At 43.1% G+C, this 22034-nt stretch overlaps 1 protein-coding gene across 1 annotated transcript in view; it reads right to left on the bottom strand.

Annotated features, from left to right (window-relative positions):
• Nucleotides 1-5661: 5661 nt before the first annotated feature.
• The window catches only part of hcrtr2 (hypocretin (orexin) receptor 2), a 32138-nt gene continuing 15765 nt past the window's right edge, over nt 5662-22034 (bottom strand). Inside the window, exons 2-7 of the mRNA XM_034201939.1 lie at nt 18080-18258; nt 11348-11591; nt 8585-8700; nt 8259-8479; nt 7880-8001; nt 5662-7073 (exon numbers count right to left, since the gene is read on the bottom strand). Of these exons, the coding sequence (XP_034057830.1) occupies nt 6916-7073; nt 7880-8001; nt 8259-8479; nt 8585-8700; nt 11348-11591; nt 18080-18258 (1040 nt within the window). The 3' untranslated portion in view covers nt 5662-6915. The remainder of the gene's footprint in view (nt 7074-7879; nt 8002-8258; nt 8480-8584; nt 8701-11347; nt 11592-18079; nt 18259-22034) is intronic.

Here is a 22034-nt window from a genome sequence, read left to right as displayed (position 1 = left end):
TTCTTATGAACTGCATTTGCCTGTGAAAAGTATATCAAATCAAAAGACATGTCTTATCAGCAGCCACCATTAAATTAAGTTAAATTAGCTTAACAGATATAAACATATTCACAAATGTAATTATTTCTAAATATACAAAATGATACAGCATACTTTTTGAGGAAAAAAACAGAAGTAGGGTCCGAAACGGAAATGCAAAACCATCAGAAATCATTTTGTATTGAAATCCATTACAAAATCCACATTTACTTTACAAAATGTGTGAAAAAGTTAGATTTTAATGCAATTACAATGTATAGATTTGGAGTGGAAGATGTTGTAAAATGTCTTGAGAATGATTGACTGAGCAATGGGAGAAAATGCATTGCGATACTGTTTGCCACAATAATCTCTTTAAATACCTCCACTAGAGGGCACACATCTGAGATATTTCCTGAATACGCAGGAGGCTCTAAGGCAGGGGTCTCAAACTCAAGGCCCGGGGGTCAAATCCGGCCCGCGACTTCATTTTATGTGGCCCCGCAAGAGCTTGCAAAGAATATAATACGTTTATTATACGGTTACATGCCACTTTACAGAAGCAGGTTGCCCATAAACTACATGTCCCACAATGCATCTCGTTTTGTGACATGCGCACTGAAGAGACTTGCAATTATTTGCCCTGGACTTCTGCTTTCAGACGTAGTTAATTACTAAGTTATTATCCTATCCAATAATAACCCAATTCAGAGGCAATAATGTAATATAATACATTATTTTATATATATATTATGTATTTATATAGTTACAACCGGCCCTTTGAGTGCAACCTTTATGCGAATGTGGCCCGCGATGAAATTGAGTTTGACACCCCTGCTCTAAGGGGGGGATGTCTTTTTTTGAGAGACTTAAGATTTTCATTGCCAACAACTACGCTGTAACCATTGTGCATCTGACAATAAAGCCTTTGAATGGTTGAAATCTTTGATTTGCTAGATTCGCCAAGAGATTTCCACATAAACTATATAAGCTTTGATAGATTTTGCTTTTCACTTTTTGCCTCTATGAGCAGAAGTAACAGTGGCGCTTTGCTGAATGCAAAGACGATTAAGTTTTTCACATTTGCATTTATTTGCCTAAATGTGGGGTATTTGAATAGCTGCAAGTTTTTCGATCTATATTCTAAGACCACAAGCTTTACCCATTTGAACAGGTGCATTAGAATTCTATTCACCCACCCTATTTCTCATGGATATGCCCTGAGGAAAAAGTGTCTTGGTAGAAAAGTTTAGGTTATTAAATGTGCATGAAACAGTGTGCATAAGCTGGTTTAATATTCTTTGTCTCACTGTTTTTTATTTGTTATTTCTGCCCCACAAACACCTCAGGTCCATGCGTGCATCAGAGTGTGAGGTTTAGTGTTTGAGGGCACAGACAGAACACATTGATCATGGGTACCTCTGTTGCAAATATTGTTTTAAATTGCAACCAAATGCTGGCATACTAGCTGCGATCACATTTAACAATTACAGTATGTGCTGTTTGTAAATATTCAAGAGAATAATATTTTGCTCAGGATTATTTTTCACAGGAAGAGTGTGCTTTTATCTTTTCGTGAAACTATTCAGTATGCTTCAAAGAGCCTGAGGAAAGCAGAAATTGTAAAAGTTGCACTGTCCTTCCTAAAGCAATAATTATTAAGAGACATTCTTGAGTTTGAAAAGTTGCCCATTCCTTGGGTGAACAAGATTCATCTTGGTGGAGATCCATCCATCCATCCATCTTCTCCCGCTTATCCGTGGTCGGGTCGCGGGGGTAGCAGTTCCAGCAGAGATTCCCAAACTTTCTTTTCCCTGGCCACATCAACCAGCTCTGACTGGGGGATCCCAAGGCGCTCCCAGGCCAGCGAAGAGATATAATCCCTCCACCTGGTCCTAGGTCTACCCCTTGGTCTCTTCCCAGCTGGACGTGCCTGGAACACGTGGGAGGCGCCCAGGTGGCATCCTTACTAGGTGCCCGAATCACCTCAACTGGCTCCTTTCGACAGAGGGCTTTTCCTTCTGGCTCAGCTCTCTTTTCGTCGCAACGGTGCGGTAAAGCGACTGCAGTACCGCTCCCGCTGCTCCGATTCTCCGGCCCATCTCACGCTCCATTGTTCCTTCACTCGAGAACAAGACCCCGAGATACTTGAACTCCTTCACTTGGGGTAAGGACTCATTCCCTACTTGGAGTGGACAGTCCATCGGTTTCCTGCTGAGAACCATGGAGGTGCTGATCCTCATCCCAGCCGCTTCACACTCGGTTGCGAACCGATCCAGTGAGTGCTGAAGGTCGCAGACCGATGAAGCCATTAGAACCACATCATCTGCAAAAAGCAGTGGTGCAATCCTTAGTCCACCGAACTGCAGACCCCCTCCCCCATGACTACGCCTCGAAATCCTATCCATGTACAGTATATTACAAACAGGATTGGTGACAAAGCGCAGCCCTGGCGGAGGCCAACCCTCACCGGAAATGGGTCAGACTTACTGCCGAGGATCCGGACACAGCTCTCGCTTTGGGAGTACAGAGATTGGATGGCCCTGGGTAGAGACCCCCTCACCCCATACTCCTGCAGCACCTCCCACAGTAACTCCCTGGGAACTACGCCTTCTCCAAGTCTACAAACCACATGTAGACCGGATAAGCATACTCCCAGGCCCCCTCCAGGATCCTTGCGAGAGTAAAAAGCTGATCTGTCGTTCCACGACCAGGACGAAATCCGCATTGTTCCCCCTCAATCTGAGGTTCCACAATCGGCCTGACCCTCCTTTCGAGTACCTTATAGAGTAAACTTTCCCGGGGAGGCTGAGTAGTGTGATGCCTCTGTAATTGGCACACACCCTCTGATCACCCCTTTTTGGCTGAGGCTGCTGCCCTTCGGGCCTGTCGGTACCTTACAACTGCCTCGGGAGTCCCCCGGGATAACAAATCCCTGAAGGCCTCCTTCTTCAGTCGGACGGCTTCCCTGACCACCGGTGTCCACCAGGAGGTTCGAGGGTTACCGCCCCTTGAGGCACCTAAGACCTTGAGACCACAGCTCCCCGCCGCGGCTTCGGCAATAGAGGCTTTGAACACCGCCCACTCTGGTTCAATGTCCCCAACCTCCACAGGAATGCCCGAAAAGCTCCGCCGGAGGTGTGAGTTGAAGGCCTCCTGAACTTGGGCCTCCTCCAGACGTTCCCAGTTCACCCGAACTACACGTTTGGGCTTACCAGGTTTGTCCAGAGGCTTCCCCCGCCACTCGACCCAACTCACCACCAGACGGTGATCAGTTGACAACTCCGCCCCTCCCTTTACCCGAGTGTCCAAAACATACGGCCTCAGGTCCGATGATACGATAACGAAATCGATCATGGACCTTCTGCCTAGGGTGCTCTGGTGCCACATACACTTATGAGCATCCTTATGTTCGAACATGGTGTTTGTTATGGCCAATCCATGACTAGCACAGAAGTCCAGTAACAAACCACCACTCCGGTTCAGATCAGGGGGGCCGTTCCTCCCAATCACGCTCCTCCAAGTGTCTCCATCATTGCCCACATGTGCGTTGAAGTCTCCCAGCAAGATTAAAGAGTCCCCTTCAGGAGCCCCATACAGGACTCTTTCCAGGGTCTCCAAGAAGGCTGTATACTCTGAACTGCTGTTTGGTGTATAAGCACACACAACAGTCAGAGTTTTCCCCCCCATAACCCGCAGGCGTAGGCAGGCGACCCTCTCGTCCACTGGGGTAAACTCCAACTACGAAGCACCCAACCGGGGACTTGCGAGTATCCCCCAGAGGTGGGACCAAGTCATTGTTTTGCAAGTTCGAGTCAAGTCTCAAGTCTTTGCGCTCAAGTCCGAGTCAAGTCTCAAGTCTTTGCGCTCAAGTCCGAGTCAAGTCTCAAGTCAGGATGGGCAAGTTCAAGTCAAGTCCAAGTCCTAAACTTTGACAAAACGAGTCATAAACAAGTCATTATGTGCTTTTCAACAAATGTAATGACATCGATCAACAGAATAATACTTAATAATCAAACTGCTCTTTATTAGTCACATTAATCATTTAATAATCCATTTTCTCTCTGCTGGTAAAGTAACGTGTTTTTTTCTAATTTAAGAGGGATCAGTAAGGTAAGGCTACCGTGACGGTTTGATTCATAAGTTTAATGTATAAGATCCCTGATGTTAAGGTGACCAGAATGTTTATTTCCACTGTGTACAACATGTTATGAGGGACCCACAATATATCTCTATGCAAGGGATAATGTGCAGCGAGGCTATGGGGAAAAGAACACCTGCATCTAGATCCCTCAGGTGGTACTTTAACTATATTTTGATGCTAATACTTTTGCCCTTTTACTTGTAGCATTTTGAATGCCGGACTTTTGATTGTAACCGAGTATTCCTACACTGGTACTTTACTCAAGTACAAGATCTGAACTTCTTCCACCTCTGACAATAAATCCTGAGTGGTTACCAAAAACCCTGCTCTGAAGGTTATTTTCATTTTACAAATCCTGCACTCAGCTTTGCTTTCTCCAATATCATTGAAATGCAGCCAGATGCTGCTTCTTTTTTCGGTTTTCGCTAATTTCTTGACTTTTTCCGACGCGCTTGTATTTCAATCCGGCTCCCCGTCTCCCCGTGGCTCTGTGTAGCTGGCCTGTACCACTACACCTGCTGTCTTTGGAGCGTCTGCCCCCCACCGTTCTTTCACATAATGGTATGATCCTAGTGTGTCCTCGTATATTATTGGCCGCATGGTGGCTCAGCTAAATAAAGCCCCCGCCCCTGCCTGCATGGATTCACGGCTGGAGATTCTGCTCTCCCCGACGGGAGTCTGCTCTTCTAGCTGCATCTCGCGATCGGCGTGTTGGAGACCTCTGAATTAAATGATCAACTCACCTCAAGTCAGAAGGCTCAAGTCCATGTCAAGTACCGAGTCATTGGTGTTCAAGTCCAAGTCGAGTCGCAAGTGTTTTGTGATTTTGTCAAGTCGAGTCCAAAGTCATCAAATTGGTGCCTCGAGTCCACACCTCTGGAATCCCCACACCCGCCCGGCACCTCACACCTTGAGCAACTCCGGAGAAGAATAGAGTCCAACCCCTTTCCAGAAGTAAGGTTCCAGAGCCGACGCTGTGCGTAGAGGTGAGCCCAACCAGATCCAATTGGTAACGCTCCACCTCCCGCACAAGCTCCGGCTCCTTCCCCCCCAGAGAGGTGACGTTCCACGTCCCCAAAGCCAGCTTCTGTCGCCCAGGTCTGGTCCGTCGAGACCCTCTGCTTTCACTGGCAGCGCACCCGACCCCATCGCTGTTTCCCGTAGGTGGTGGGCCCGCGGGACGGAGAAGTGGAGGTGTTTCCCACGTTGCCTTTTCGGGCTATGCCCGGCCGGGCTCCGTGGCAAGCCCGGCCACCAGACGCTCACCGACGAGTCCTCCTTCTGGGCCTGGCTCCAGAAGGGGACCCCGGTCTTCCTCCGGACCGGGTATCCTCACTTCCTGTGTCGTCTTTCATGAGGTCTTTTGAACCAATCTTAGTCTGACCCCTTGCCTGAGACCAATTTGCCATGGGAGACCCTACCAGGAACACAAGGTTCCAGACAACACAGCCCACAGGTTCATCAGGGCACACAAACCTCTCTACCACGGTAAGGTGCTGGTTCTTCAGCATATAAATAATAATATCTGAGATATAAAATAAAATGTATTTGTACTGCCTTATTACCGGGGCAGGTAAGACTATGTGTACTGGGCTTCTAGGTGATTAAAAAAGGAGATGGTCAGTCGTAGTTATTGAGAAGACCAAGATTTACTATGGTATTTGAGACAGTGAAAGATCAGCATTAATGGCAACAAATTCATGTGTTGCTTTTTTGTTGACAAGGCTTGATTAGTAGCCATTAGTCAATGCACATGGTTAATGATGTCTATCACTGAACATATATCTTAATCACACTTCAGGACGGTCCTTGGTTGTGTATATTTAAAAGTTGTTTTTGTATAAGTATAAAAAATACTTATTTTTCTCTCTGGCTCTGAATCTCTTTGTTAACTTTGTTCGTTAACCACAGAAGCATTTAAGTGCATTCACAAAGAAACCTTTGAAAATACTGTTTTCTTTTAAAACTTTTGTTTAGAAACTCACAAATGTCCACTTTTTGATGGTGTAAAAAAACTAAATAATGTGTGAAAAGTGAAATAATGAGGTCCACCGGGAAAAGTTAATGCATACTTCATGAGGAACATATGCAGAATCATCTTGGAGGTTTGACAAAACATCCATGCTTTTTATGCAAAGATTCAATTCAAGACTTCTCTATAGCACTTCCTCTGCCGATGTTGTATAAAAAAGAGGCAACCAATAAATACATAAATATGAAATAAATATATACCCTGTAATACTATCCATGTGCAATTATTATAAAAACAACATTCGGGATGAGTTTTTGAAGGTGCAATGAGCAAGATATGGCCATAATGTTGCTTCAAACATTTAAAAATGAACTAACAATATAAACAGAATATGAGGAGTTTTGAGGTAATGACAATGTAATATGTTCACTCCACCTACTGGGCATAATAACCATCTAGCCCTGTATTGTAATACCTAATACCAATACATATTGCACTTTTAAATATTAAACATTAAAATGGTGTCCTTTCTGTGAATTACAAATGATAGCCTTGTCCTTACTGTGTTTGTCATTATGTAAACAAAGGGAGAAGCTTTCAGAAAGCACTGCTCAGTTCTCTGAAACTCCTTATTGTCCTTGTGAAACAAACACAAAACATTCATTTGTGAAGCATTCTTTCCCATTCAAGTGTCTGTCTGTTTTTTTAACAAGGTTCAAGCAATTCAACGTATGCCTTGAGGATGAATGAGTCAGGAGAACTTCTCACCTGGACCACAAGACTACACTATCTGATCTGATATGCGTGACACATTGTCCATGTTGTTGACTTGCGTTGACAGTGACTTCCGGCTGTCTGTGCTCGCTATGGGCCTCGTCCTCTGTGCTCGATTTTGACCCTTGCACGAAAAAGCAGCCTTGAACTCCCCGCGGAACTTCCCTAGTTAAAAAGATGAAATCCAAACAGAAACCATTCAGTTTGATCGTTTTGTACGCCTTGCATGAAAAAAAGGCATTTTAGAGATGCATATGTCATTTTGAGGAAAAAAGTACAGAGGCTGACAGATGCAAATGCGCAACAATGGCCCAAAACATTTCCATTAAGAGAAGCACGCTGCAGCCTCAGAAACGATGCAAATATAAATTAACAAAAGTGCCAAAACACATGCAAATGAAAAAACATCTTCACCAACTTGACATTATATGGGCAGCGCAGGAAAAAACAGTGCAGGAACAGAATGCTGCAAGTAAAAAAACACTGCAAATATAAAAATGCTGAAATTGTTGAAAAACGAAGTAAAATACATGTGCTCCGTTCCCAGCTGTGTGCATCACTTTTTAGTGTCCCCTGGTTGTGTTTTAAGCTTTTTCCAGATATTTGCAGCGCTTTTGGTAAACGCTGCACATGTGTTGTCAAGTTGGTGAATATGTTTCTTCATTCGCATTTGTTTTTGCACATTTGTATTTCGCATAGTTTTTTAAGTGCAGCACGTTTCTCCTAATATAAGTGTTTTGGGCTGCCGTAGAGCATTTGCCCTTGCCAGCCACCGTAAAAAAAGAACGATACATTTTAGATTTTTGGGTGATAAATGCATATTTTTCTGAGATTAATGTTTGCATATACATGACTTCTTATCAGAGAACAATTCAAACCAATTAGCTGTAATGTTGTTAGCACACTGTCCACTAGAGGGAAGTAACAAACCTACACAACTGATGTCAGTGATGAGGAGGTTACAAACTTACCACTGAGGAAATTGTAGATGATGGGATTTGCTGCACTGTTAGCATATATGAGCCAATGGGAGAAAGTGAACCATGCGTACACTGTCTCTCTGTCGTTTGTTTTTTTGAAAGTCCCAAAGACTCTGCAGGTAAAGAAGTAATTTATCAGTTAAAGATCTGGTTTGCATGCTTTTAGTTACACTCTTAATAACTTTTTGGAATTGCAGAAAACAAGCAACATTTCACCAGTAAATATACTGTATCACTCTTTTTTCTTTAATAAACCATCTAACAAGGTGAACTCCTGCAGTTAAAAAAGAAATGCAAATTGGGAGCCCATGGTTTATCACAGTGTCTATTTTTGAATGGCTTTGATGATTGAAGCAGCAGATATGTTTACCTTTTCATGACATTCAGCACGCTGATTGGCAGGTAGCACAGGGCGAAAACAAAGAGCACCACAATCAGCATGCGAGCCGTCTTCCGTCGGGCTCGCACCTGTTTGATCTCAGCACAAACCGTGCTGGTCCTCACTCTCACGGGCTCTCCAGACACCGAAGCCGAAGCTGAGCACTGGATGGATCTCCACTTCTTCTGAAGCACTGATGTGCTCCCAGGAATCTGTTGATTTAATATGTGCATACATTAGGCGGTGTTAACTTGGCCTTGGAAGAACTAATGCACTGATGTTTCGACATTAATCAAATACATCTCTGTAATGCTAACCTGTGGACACCACAGCTTATGACATATCTGGATGTATGCCAAGACCATAAGACATAAGGGTGCAAAGTATGTGACGATGAAGAAACAGGTGTGGTAGACCTTTGGGTAGATCTCAGCTGTTGAAAGATGAAAAACATCATCTTAATAACATTGGAAACTTTCTGGAGAGCGACCTAGCGAGGACTCACACCCTCAATTGTTGCCATGCCTGTCAATCTTTAATAAATTTAACAAACTAGATAAGCAGTCTTTTTTTTTGCACAATAAGTCTCTGACATTTCTTCAGAAAGGACCACTTCAGCTGTCATATCCAATCAGATTTAAAATTCATGTTTCACTTACAAGAGAAAAGGAAATAACCAATACCTCATAGTTTAAGTTGGAGCAGCTTGGGTGTAAATCCTCAAACAAATAAATACAAGACAGAACTGCTACACAAACACAATTTTCCTCTCCCGAAGTATTTTTTGACCGTTTTTCCAAGTTCTGAAAGCACTTTGCGGTTTGAACAGGTGGGCTTATAATATTTAAAGCTGTTAAAAACTGATAAAACGAGAAGTTCATTGTCAATGTTCTCCTTTTTACACTCAGAAGATGAAGCAGACCTTGATACAACTTTTCTAAAATGTGCTCAAACGCTCTCAATGTTAACCCTCTCCCAAAATCTCTCCATATTTCTGAATGTGAAGTCCATCGATTTCGACATATTTAAACATAGCTTTATTGTAAAATTAAATTCATAAGAAAATAATAAAGGAAATCACATTGACTCTGTCAGGTCAAAGTCTATTAAATACAGTGTGTGCTGATTTACCATTTGCCTTATAGATTAAAGATAAATCACAGACATGTATATATACAATAAATATATACATAACATTCTTAATACTGCTTCAGGCAGCTGGATATGCCTTATCTTGATAACAGCAAGTCATTATGTATCGTATTGTAACTTGGCTAAGAAACTTTGTGACAAGTGTACCAGCTTTACTTTGCTAAATCTTTATATTTTTGCATCAAACTTTATTTCCAGTTTTTTCCATTTGGCATTTCAGTCTCCTGTGACTTGTTCTGGACTTTTGAGACTCTATCAAGGACAATGTCCTCAACCAGGCGTTGTCTGTGTGACGATTTCAGGTGTGAAGTACTTTATCTTCTGAGGTCAAAATCACACACCAGAAGCTTGCTCTATTTCACAGTGATGGTTAAAGACAGCTCTTATCTCTGTGTTTCACATCAATATGTCCTATATCATTTCATAGAGCAGTAGTATGATTATTAAGACCTGTATGACTGTCAGTAATAATAATAATAATAATAAATAATATTTTTATAGCGCCTTTCAGGAAACCCAAGGTCGCTTTACAAGTCGGGTAGGGGGGGGGGGGAGTAGGGGAAAAAAGGCAGACAGGCAGTAGCTTAGTTTCAAACTAAACAGCAAATATGTCAAAAGCCCCAGCAAGTCTGACAGTTGGTTCATCTGAGGCATCACTTAATAATAACTGTGAGCAAACTTGTCAGTCCTATTATACACATTGATGACTCCATGAGACTAAAGAGCTCTTGAAGAAATACAAAGCATGGAGGATCAACATATAAGAAGAAAACCTTCAATCTAAAATCTAACGAACAAAAAAAGGCAGCTCCCACTGTCATGTTTGCACAGACAAGACCATTGTTCGACAATAACAAAATATGACATCTGTATAAAACACTTCTAGCTGATACAGTGATATCACTTTAATTTAAACTGACACTTCCTTGGCCAAAGATAAGAGGGAATACATTTATCTCCCGCTGGCACAAGTCTGGTAGCTGGCAACATGTCCCAGATGTAGACACAGTCACATGGTTGGTTGAGTTAAAGGCATTTACGTAATACGAAAGTCATTAAACAGAAGAACATTTGGCAACTGGCAGGCAGTGAAATCAGGCTAAACGTACAAAGGCACTGAGGCAGGAAAGGTTGCTAATCAGACGGACAGCAGGACACTGGCAACAGGTAGTCTGAAAGGTCATTTATGCAAAATGTAACAAAGTGGAGGTGAGCTGCCCTGAATAAATACTGGATCTGACAGCCGATTAGAAGCAGTTTGGAGGTGTCTGAGGCCTTGTTCAGAGAAGCAATGCTTCTTTTTATAATCTGACCAAAAGTGGACAACTCTAGGTACAGGTGGTGTGAATGTGTACAGATGCATTGAGATACGATCAATCAGAACAAATTCAGGTAAAGTGAAGACCTCTGCATAGGCTGGGGAAGCGCTCATTCACTAGCTTATTGTGGCCAGCCTAAGGCACACCTGTGCAATAATCATGCTGTCTAATCAGCATCTTGATATGCCACACCTGTGAGGTGGGAAGGATTATCTCAGCAAAGGAGAAGTGCTCACTATCACAGATTCTTTCAGATTTGTGAACAATATTTGAGAGAAATGGTTATTTTGTGTATATAGAAAATGTTTTAGATCTTTGAGTTCATCTCATGAGAAATGGGAGCAAAAACAAAAGTGTTGCGTTTATATTTTTGTTCAGTGTAATTAAAGCATAAAGGGGCAGCTAAATGGTGTCAGACACGTATACTTATTTCAGCACAGGGAGTAAATAATGCTCTCTTAAGAATCGCTTTGAAAAACAAAAAGAAAATGTGAGTGGGAGTCATCCTTTTGGTATTTCATTTGGTTTTAGATTAATTTATGGCTCTGGCAACAAGTGAGCAATTTGGCACAATTTCCAAGTGTTTGAGGAGGATTTGTGAAAACTCACCTCCCCAATGTTCATCACACACTGTGAACAGGCTGGTCTTGTTTGTTAGTTCTGGCAGCAGGCTGCTGCACTCCATCACTATAGCCTGAGGGATCATGATGATGCACGACACAACCCAGATGACAACAATACTCTTGCGAGCCCTCTTGGCTGTGCTCTTGAACATCAGAGGGTGGCAGATAGCATACCAACGGTCCTGGGCAATGCAGCTCAGTGTTAGGACTGATACAGAAACAGAGATGGTCTGGAGAAAAGAAAAAGAAACACCAGTTAGATAGAGACGTCGCTTTAAAATTATGGTTTGCAAATGAGACATATGAGACTTCTGCCTTCATTTGATGTACTTTGGGGAAGTTACTGGAAATATGATGCATTAATCAGGAACATAATTTCAAATATGTAATTGCTAGAGATTTGCTTTAAGTGTAGCTTTGCCTTTTAGTCCATGCATTTGAAATTGACAGCTTTTATCTGTCAAGTCTGCAAGTCCCATAATACAGATTTTGAGAACCCTGAATGGCAATATGTTCTTCGTAACGTTGTTTGCAATACAGCATGATGTATCTGGATTAATTTTGGTGGTATCAGCGTAACCATAATGGTGGTAAATTTAGCACTAAAGAGAAATGATTTTATAAAAATGTTTTCATTAAATATTTTAGGTGAATCAAAATAGCAATTACTTGTATTCGGCTAATACAATTGCTGCACTTGCTTCACAATACATGATTGAACCTCTGTAGAAGTCAAGCACACATTAAGCTAGTCTTGTAAGAAAGATGATGGCATTTTGGTTATAAATGCACTGTGAAGCCCCAGAGAGCAGTACTTGAAAGGGTTTAGTTAGTCTGAAAAGGCAAGGGTCACAGACAATTTTCTTCGTCTTTTTAGTTGTCTCTTTGATAGAAAGCAGTGTTCTCTCGCCTCGGTCTGAAAAACACACATGCCTTGCTCGCAAGGAACCTTTGAAAGGCAAAAATCATACCAGATTAAGCCAGATTTCAATAATGGATTTGTGAAATGCAGAGTTGAACATTACATGTGGAACGTGGTGGTTGGTTTGTGTCCTGTGGGAAATAAACGGTCAGCTCCATCTCTCTGAAATGTTTAGCTCAAGGATGTCACGGTGAACTTAATCCCCTTTGATGACTTACTTCCTTCATTTAATAAGGTCTAAAGAAAGATGAGGGAACCTATAGGTTAATCTCAATACCCCTCCTCAACTCCTCTCTTCCCCTCCTCCGGGACTTGACCCGGAAATCGATCAAGACACGCCATGTTGAAGGACGTCCCAATACTTGAAACGCACACGGAGGAGTCGAGGAGGGGTGAGGGAGGAGGGGTGAGGGGTGAGGGGTGAGGGGTGAGGGAGGAGACGAAAGGGAGGATACACCATGGGTCCTTCTCAGGTCGATTAAATGGAATCCTTGCGTCCCTCACTTGCGTCGTTTCCCTGCGTTTAGTCCCTCCCACCAGGGAAGCATAGAGAGACGCAAGGAAACCACGAGTAGCAGGGAAATGAGTTTTAAGAGCAATGGGACGTCCTTTCTTCCGGACGTGAAGCGACGTCCGTTTGTGATGATGCCGCACAGCTGATCGTCTGACAGCAGCCAGCTCTGTCCCCGTTATTTTTCACAAACACCCCCGCCTCTGTTAGTACACATTTACTGACACAAACATTTGTATCATCTGTTGTAGACCCAAATACATTAAATGAAATAAGAACTCATTCTCAAAAAAGATAAACGCCATTCTTAAAATGTATAAACGAAAAAAGCGATCATGAAAATGTTTCCAATAAATGAATAAAACGTTTTTTGACCACTTTGTTGTTCAGATATATCACATATTTGAAACTAAATGATACATGAATTGAAACAAAACACAGTATAAACTGAAGAGTGACTCTCGTGAGTTTCATGTATCTTCTTCACTCCGCTGGGAAACTGCTCTCATGTCAAGAAGCATCAGATCTATAGGTTACTTACTTAGAGTAACACTCCGTTCGATGTCTCACTATGGGATGCGCCTCATCGCGGAGCAAACAGAAGCATCAATCTCATTACGCCAATCCTGATTGGCTGGAGATCTTGACGTCAGCATCAGGGAAATCACCCCCTATAAGTAGCTTGCGCCACAACGCATGCGCCATTCAAAATAAGCACCTCTTCTCGCTTCACCATAGCAAGGAGGGCCGTCTGGTGAGACATCTCACTTCATGTTCTGAGAACTGGAGGTTACGTAAGTAACCTATAGTTCTCATTCATAACACTCCGTTCGATGTCTCACTATGGGAAATTGTAGCTCCCGTATTGCCAGACGAGCTTATCTCGAAAATCACCAAACCAACCAGAACTTAACAGGTAGAGCTCTGACTCAACCAGGTGCCCAGCACTGCTTGAGTCACACTGGGAGCAGAACGTCCAACCTGTTAGGAGGCAGACAAAAGTGAGCGGCGAGGACCAGCTCGCCGCTGCACCAATGTCTTTGATGGGAGACATCCTGGACAGAGTCCAGAATGCAGCCAGACTCTGAGTCGAAAGAGCTCGCGGACCCGAGGGTGCCTGCGAAGTCTGACTCGTATGAGCCCCAAAGCAATTGCTTCCACAGACCAGTGGGAGAGCCGTTGCTTAGTAACAGGCTTGCCCTTATAAGGGTTAGCCCAGGACACAAGGGGTTGGTCATTATGACAAAGCACCCTTGATCTGTCCCTGTACGTGCGTGAAGCACGGGCTGGACACGGCAAATCCGGCCGCTGTTCCCCGGAGGAATACAGTGGCGGGGAGGATGCCTTAATGTCAAATGTGGTACCCGAACCGACCGCCTTAAGATAAAGGCAGGGTCAGGCTTCAACCACACTCTGTTTGCCCTGGGGCAAACTGGGTGCATGAAAACTGTACAGATAGTGCATGAGTGCCGCTGGCTCGCTTGGCAGCTGCCAGGGTCAGCGTCATGTCACACTGTATTTGTACCACTCACGGGCCAGGCCCATAGAGCCAAGCGCTCTGGGTGTGGGTGAAAGATCGCCCCCCCCCGCTTGGGACAGTATGCGTAGTGGGAGCTGCCATGGCTGCCCACACAGCAGCTGATATATCTCCGCTAGCCAGTACATAGCTGGCCAGTGCGGAGCTATCAGGATAAGTGTGTGGCGTTGCTCTCTCACTCTGGCCAGAGTTGGGGGTATCAGAGCCAGGGGTGGGAACGCGTACAGAAGGCCCGGGGGCCAATTGTGCGCGAGTGCATCCACGCCTAACGGTGCATTTAGATCGCGCATCGAAAAGAACAGCTGACACTGAGCGTTGTCTTTCGATGCGAACAGATCCACCGCGGCTCTGCCGTAACGCACCCACAGCTGGCTCACAATCCTTGGATGTAGAGTCCAGTCTGCATAAAGTGGTATACCTCTGGACAGTAGATCTGCCCCGAGGTTCCTCACTCCCGGTACGTGCGTCGCTCTCAGAGAGAGGAGACGCCTACCGCTCCATAGGATAAGTTTGCGCGCCAGTGTGTGTAACTGGAGAGAACGCAAACCCCCCTTGGCGGTTAATATACGATATTGTGGTCGTATTGTCTGTCCTCACGAGGACGTGATGTCCCCTGAGGAAAGGCAGAAAGCGTTTTAGGGTGATAAACACCGCTAAAAGCTCCAGGTAATTTATGTGCGCCCGCTGGAAGTCTCTGCTCCAGAGACCCCTCACCGGGCGACCTTCATAAATACCTCCCCAACCTGTCAGACATGCGTCCGTGGTGACCACTTTCCGTGAAAGGACAGCACCCATAGGCACACCTCGTACTAGAAAAGTCGGGTGCAGCCAGTGGCGCAGTTCCATTACGCATTTCACAGTAACCATCACTCTCGGGTGATAGTTTAGTGTTAACGGGTTTAGTTTTAGGGCGGCCACCCAGCGCTGAAACTCCCTCATGTGTAAGCGTCCCAGTCGTACGACCAGGATGGCTGACGCCATGAGCCCCAGCAATCGCAGGCATGATCTGAAGAGAACATGTTTGCGCAGCCGGAAAAGAGCGAGACAAGCTCTGAAAGCTTTCACTCTATCCGCTGACAAGCGAGCTGAAAAGGGCACCGAGTTCAGGTGTAAACCCAGGAAGAGTATAGTCTGCGCGGGGCACAACATGCTCTTCTCTGTGTTTATTATGAAACCAAGGTTGAGCAGGTGCTTTACGAGGACATTTGTCTGCGTAACAGCCTCCTGCTCCGACTGTGCGAGAAGCAGCCAGTCGTCCAGGTAGGTCGCCAGGCGAATACCCTGTTGTCTTAACGGGGCTATCGCGGCTTCCGTACATCGTACAAACACCCTTGGACTGAGAGACAGACCGAAGGGGAGTACTCTGTATTCATAACCGCTCACTTTTGTCTGCCTCCTAACAGGTTGGACGTTCTGCTCCCAGTGTGACTCAAGCAGTGCTGGGCACCTGGTTGAGTCAGAGCTCTACCTGTTAAGTTCTGGTTGGTTTGGTGATTTTCGAGATAAGCTCGTCTGGCAATACGGGAGCTACAATTTCCCATAGTGAGACATCGAACGGAGTGTTATGAATGAGAACTATAGGTTACTTACGTAACCTCCAGTTCTCAGAACATGAAGTGAGATGTCTCACCAGACGGCCCTCCTTGCTATGGTGAAGCGAGAAGAGGTGCTTATTTTGAATGGCGCATGCGTTGTGGCGCAAGCTACTTATAGGGGGTGATTTCCCTGACGCTGACGTCAAGATCTCCAGCCAATCAGGATTGGCGTAATGAGATTGATGCTTCTGTTTGCTCCGCGATGAGGCGCATCCCATAGTGAGACATCGAACGGAGTGTTATGAATGAGAACAGTGCATGCATTGCATCGTCCAATCAGTGAGCGATACACAGTAAGGGGGCGGGGCGAGTATCTGTGGATTTCATCGGAGGATGGTCTGGTGGTTCCTCGATTATCGCTCCTCCATTATCGCTCCTCGCTCCTTGATCCTCTGTCCTTCGACAGAAATAAGCGTCATGAGACGTTACTCAAGATGGCGCAGACAAATCAACTTCCGGTGATACCGAGGTCCGAGGAAATGAAAATAATCGACCTGAGAAGGACCCCATGGAGGGATACACGAGAGCAGACTACGCGGAAGTGTTTTCACTACTCGCGTATAAAAGCCCCGCCCCCACCTTCACAGCTAGTCGATTTCAATTTCAACACAGGAAAACGGAGAACTGGAAGAATGAGTGGAAAAGCGGCACACAGGGAATTATTATGTGCAAATCATTTCTTCATTTCAAGGTTATACTAACAATTTAAGTCATGTTTAATGATCACTAAAACATAGCTATTAAGAAAGCTATTTCATAGATGGCTAGATCTTGATAAATAACAATTATTTGTATTGTTTTGTTTAAAGATATTCAGGAGTTAAATTATTTAAAATTCACAGTCCTGAATGTGGGTTTGTGGTGAATGTGGGGATCTACAGGACACACATTTTCAGAGTAAAGGCTTTCACATTACTATAATTATATTTGTATTTAAATGTAGGCTACATTTTACACCAAAACGGAACACAAAAGCAGGACCAACCATCATACATTGAATTCCTTGACTGCAAGAGAAAGATTCATTGATTTAAATAAATATTTAACAACAAATGGGCCGGTTCAAAGGGGTTTTTCAGTTAAGCCCGATGAGAGGGGATACAGTGCAAATGTAACACGTCATTAACAGACGTCGTTTGAAAGTGACGTTTGAGTGAACGAGGACATCCCAATTAATAGCCTACCTGAGGACTCCTCTGTCCTCGCGTCTCCTCCTCGTGTCTCTTGCTCGCATCTTACGGAGGCGGAGCTAAGACGCAAGGAAGGGATGCGAGTGAGGGAAAGGAGGAGGTGAAATATTCAATTGAGATGAGCCTCTTGTCTACAGCAGGGGACAAATCCTCAGATAATTGTTCCCTGCCTATCACACGTCCAATAGATTGTATGTTGAGCTAGGTATGGAAGCTGTGTAATTTCTGCTCATGTGAAAGGCTGAGAAATGAGTGTGATGCCATCATCAAAACCACAGGGAGTGGCTGTCGGCAACCAGCAGGGAATCAGTGGCAACTTAAATATGACAGCAGCTAATCTCAGGTCACACTATACTCATCATTCATGGCGATTCAACATTATATATTTTTCAAAATTAGAGAACCTGATATCCACTCACACGTTGCGATACATCCCCACTTCTTGTGTAGTTAAAAAAGCAAATATTGAGATCAGGGCACTTTTTTCTGCCACACATACAGTAAGCAGAGATGTTGCTAAATCTCATATGAGTTTAATTATCTTTATAGTCAAGTCTTGCAATAATTACATAATGCCTTGTATGGTTTGGTTTTGTGCTTATGCTGCCCTAACCCATTCCCTAAATATAATATTCAATATTCAATTGAGTGCAAATACAAACCGAAGACTATGCTGCAGTTATTTCAATATTCATAAACATAAACATTCATTCATAACTCACTTTCCTCTACGGTTTTTATCATTTCTTTCAGGAACAAGATATTTAATTGGATTTACAACATAATGTATTACGAAAGAAGATAGCAGCACAGTTTCACGTCTTGGGGATGATCCCCTCTAAGGTAATACAGCACTGCAGCATGGAAAAGCCAGGCGACTGTTGATTTAAATTCAGGGAGAATTTAAGTAATTCCCCAGTGCAGTAGGAATACATCTTGGGAAAAAAATGTTGTTCCTCTTACCTGCAGATAAGGCACAACTTTGCAAAGAGTTTTTCCAAAGAACCAGGTCTCTGTGATGTCGACCACGAGACTCGCAGGGAGGCAGATGATGGTGACCAAGACATCGGCAAAGGAAAGGTTCACTATGAAGTAGTTGGTCACGGTGCGCATGTGACGGTTTTTCCACACTGCAAAACAAACTGAAAATGGTGCACAATCAAAAGATAACCCCAGGACACAATACATGTCAACATGTATCTTTAAATGTTCATTAATAGTGTATTGAAGGCATTTCTGTCAATCATAGAATTTATTTAAATTAATGCTGGTCTTGTTCACATATTTTCTGGCAAGTATTTATCGACTAGAAATGTGCTACAGACAATGAAAATGTAGTATGAAATTAAAATATATCATCTGATGATGTTAAAATACTTGCTCTTGTTGCAGTTTGAATCTGCCAATACAATAAAACCATGTTTTTTTTTTCTTTTAAGAAGAAAGAAAATATATTTCTGCCACTGGTAAAATAGTACAATATAAAGTACAAGATGTCCATTGGAGGTTATTTTCAAGAGACGGTACCTTGAATGTTAAAGGTGGGGTAGGTAATTTTGGAGAAACCAGCTCGAGTGCGCTAGAATTTAAAAATACACAACCGGAAAAAATCTGCCACTTCCTTACAAAGCCCCTCCAACACACGAACGTGCACATGACCAATGAGGGCACGAGATAAGTTTGTGCACAGATGGAAAGCTGACGGGCAGGTAGGCCATCCAGTTATTTTAGCCGGGCCAGCTAAAATGATTGGTCGTGCTTTTTACAGTACTACGGCTTCCACAGATGACATTTTTTAATGGATTTTTTTTCAAAGCACTTAAGATATTCATTGCTATCGGGATGTTAAGAGCATTCCATGGAATATAACAAAAAGTGTATCTCGAGCCGGTTTCTCAAACTTACCTACCCCACCTTTAACAGGCTAATTTACGGAGCCCCCTTTAAATAAATAAAAATAAAAATGTTTTGCGAGATATCGCAAAACCTTTGCGAGATATCGCAAAACCCCTTTGCGAGATCTCGCAATACTTTTGCGAGATCTCGCAAAGGGGTTTTGCGAGATCTCGCAATACTTTTGCGAGATCTCGCAAAACCCCATTGCAATTTGTAAACGGTCCCTAAGCACTCCTCTTCCTCCTCCAGCTGCGGATTGTGACCAATTCTTGATGTTTAGCTCGGATGACGGCGCGTATCGAACTGTTCTGATAAAAACGACTGTAGCTCGTTGTCTACCTTGCTATGATTGTAAAGTCATGTTGTTTGTATTTTTACAACGTTGTGTTCATGAGTTATTGATCCGCGAAACGAAACGTGCATGTCCCCTCGCTCTGAGTGTTTTCTTGAGGTGTCTTCACTTATGTGAAACCCTTTTATATATACAGTCTATGTGTGAAACCCGAGCACTGATGTTATATCTTTATATTTAAGGCCAAGCTCAAAGTAAAATCGATTAACCACTCCATTGTTGTGGTTTCTGTGTTGCCGTAGCAGCCGAACTGACCAGGAAGTACTAAATGAAAAGTATTGCGAGATCTCGCAAAGGGGTTTTGCGAGATCTAGCAAAACATTTTGTTTTTGTTTTTGTTCAAATTATTATTATTTTTCTTCTCCATGTCCCCTAGGGGGCTCCGTACTAATTGCTTTGCCTGGAATATACAGTAAATTAGAAGATGGAACCTAACCCTAACCACCAATCATGTAACCTTTAAATAAGTACTTGGAATTGAATTTAATGGCTTGAAAGTTAGATACAACTATTTCTCCATACTTGCAGTATACTCTGAATGTGCTGCATTATACTTGTAGCATGTCAGCACATTCAGCAGATACATTTGCTTTGACCCTGCTCTGTATATGTACTGTATATGGACGGCATTTATATAGCACTTTTAAAGCTTTAGCTACCACTCAAAGAGCTTTACAAAAAAAGCAGACATGTTCCTATTCACACACACCTATATACAGTTTTTGCAGAGGCTACTACACAAGGTGCCACCTGCTCATCAGAACCATACTGTCAGGGTTGAGTGAAGCAGGCAGGACCCAAAGGAAAAAATCCTCTTATATTGAGTGCAAGCAGTGGCAGTTAGAGAGCCTTTTCATTTAGTGTTCAATGTTTCACAGTGGTCTTGCGTTGGTACATGTGATATTTATTCGATAATGAAACTGAAGCAGCTACATGGAATTCGTGAATAAAATATTGTTAATACAGTGTATATATATGGAGGCTGTGGCCCAGTGCACTGATCCTCAGATAAGAGGAGTTCTGGTTCAATCCCCACTGCAGTGTCCCTGGGCAAGACACTTCACCCCAAATTGCTCCTGTGGGGATTGCCCACAGTATTGATTATGTAAGTCGCTTCGGGTAAAAGCGCCTAACAAGTGACATGTAATGTAATGTTATTTATACATCTGTGCTTGTCCTATCAAGTCATGTCTAAAACTACTTTTGAAGCTTTTTAAAAGCTGGTTGTTAACAAATAGATAAATGAGACTACAGACAATTTTGTCCATTTGTGCTTCAACAATAATGGTAACCTACTAAAGTTGTAAGCATATGTTTTTTTTGTACAGTTGGGAGAAGGACATGAGTAAGCTCCTTTTGATCCAGCATGTCTCCCTTACAGCTCCCCGTGCTGCTTGTGGAACCAAGTTGCTAGAGGCGCTAACAAAAAAATACAGAAGTATCTAGACCACATCGGATCTCTGAGAACTACACATCAAAGAAAACATTATCATAAATAGGATGGTTGAAGGATGGTTGAATCCACATTAATAGGCCACCCATATTCACAGTTAATTCAAAAATAAAAAGTAATACAGAAGATAACTGTTTCAACTGTCTTAATTATTCTGTGTGTTGCTTTATTTCCTGTCTTGAGTTTGTGTTCAGGGTCTGTTTCTTGCACTTTGTTTTGTTTGCTTATAATATTGTGAAAAACATTGGAACAGAAAGTAGTAAAACTTTAGGAAAGCCAATAAGATGCTTTAGGTTGACATAACCTAAGGGCACTGGTTCGCTTTAAAGGTCTCCTATCATGCAATTTTTGGGCATATATTATGGGTCTCAGATATATAAAAATATATAAAAAACATGTCTATGATGTGTTATGCTCAAAATATCAAACAGATAATGCATTTTAGACATCCCTCATATCCGTCTATTCCAGTCCTGTTAGAGAACTGCAGGTTCGGGGTCCTTAGCTTGAAAGAAAAAAGAGGAGGGGGAGCTTGTGCCTGCTCAGAATTCTACGAGATACAGCTAAACGCTGCCGTGATTAAACGCCATATCATGTTCCAAACCACATCAAGGATTATTTCTGAAACAGTATTTCTGAAACAGTAGTTCAAATGCTTTTTCTCTTGCAGGTTTACCACAAGTTGAGTTCCTTTTTTTATTTCCTGCTTTTTTACACATACTCTCTCCAGTACAGGTTAGGTCTGAGTGTTAGCGAGGCTTGCTAATGTAAACAAAGACCATATTACTTCCAAAACACGTCGGGCATTGTTTCTGATAGCAACGTTTCTGATAGTGCTGTGCGTCCACATTTCACGCAAATCTGGATGAGCTTCGTTGTACCCCCGTTTTTAGAGATTTGGGTACGGAGAGAAAGAGAGAGGGTTTTGTTTTCTGACACTTTGTGAGTTCCCTGACACACCGGGGACACATATTTATGTATAAAAGACATAAACAAGTGCATTTTGCAGGATAGGTGTCATGATTTGAAATTCTGTTCTCCCTGTGTCTGGTCTTCCGTGTTTGCCCTCCTGTGTCTGATTGTGCCTCATTGTGTCCACCTGTTGCCCTTGTGTTTCTGCCTCCCCTGCCCTGCTGTGTCTTGTCCTGTGATTACCCTTCTGTGTATTTAGTCTTGTCTTCCCCTGTGCTCCATGTCGGTTCGTTGTATTTTCTCAC

This window comes from Gymnodraco acuticeps, unplaced genomic scaffold (assembly GCF_902827175.1).
Source record: "Gymnodraco acuticeps unplaced genomic scaffold, fGymAcu1.1, whole genome shotgun sequence".
In the NCBI taxonomy this organism is placed as follows: domain Eukaryota; kingdom Metazoa; phylum Chordata; class Actinopteri; order Perciformes; family Bathydraconidae; genus Gymnodraco; species Gymnodraco acuticeps.
Note: the sequence above shows the minus strand (reverse complement) of the source record. Positions and strands in the feature narration are given on the sequence as shown.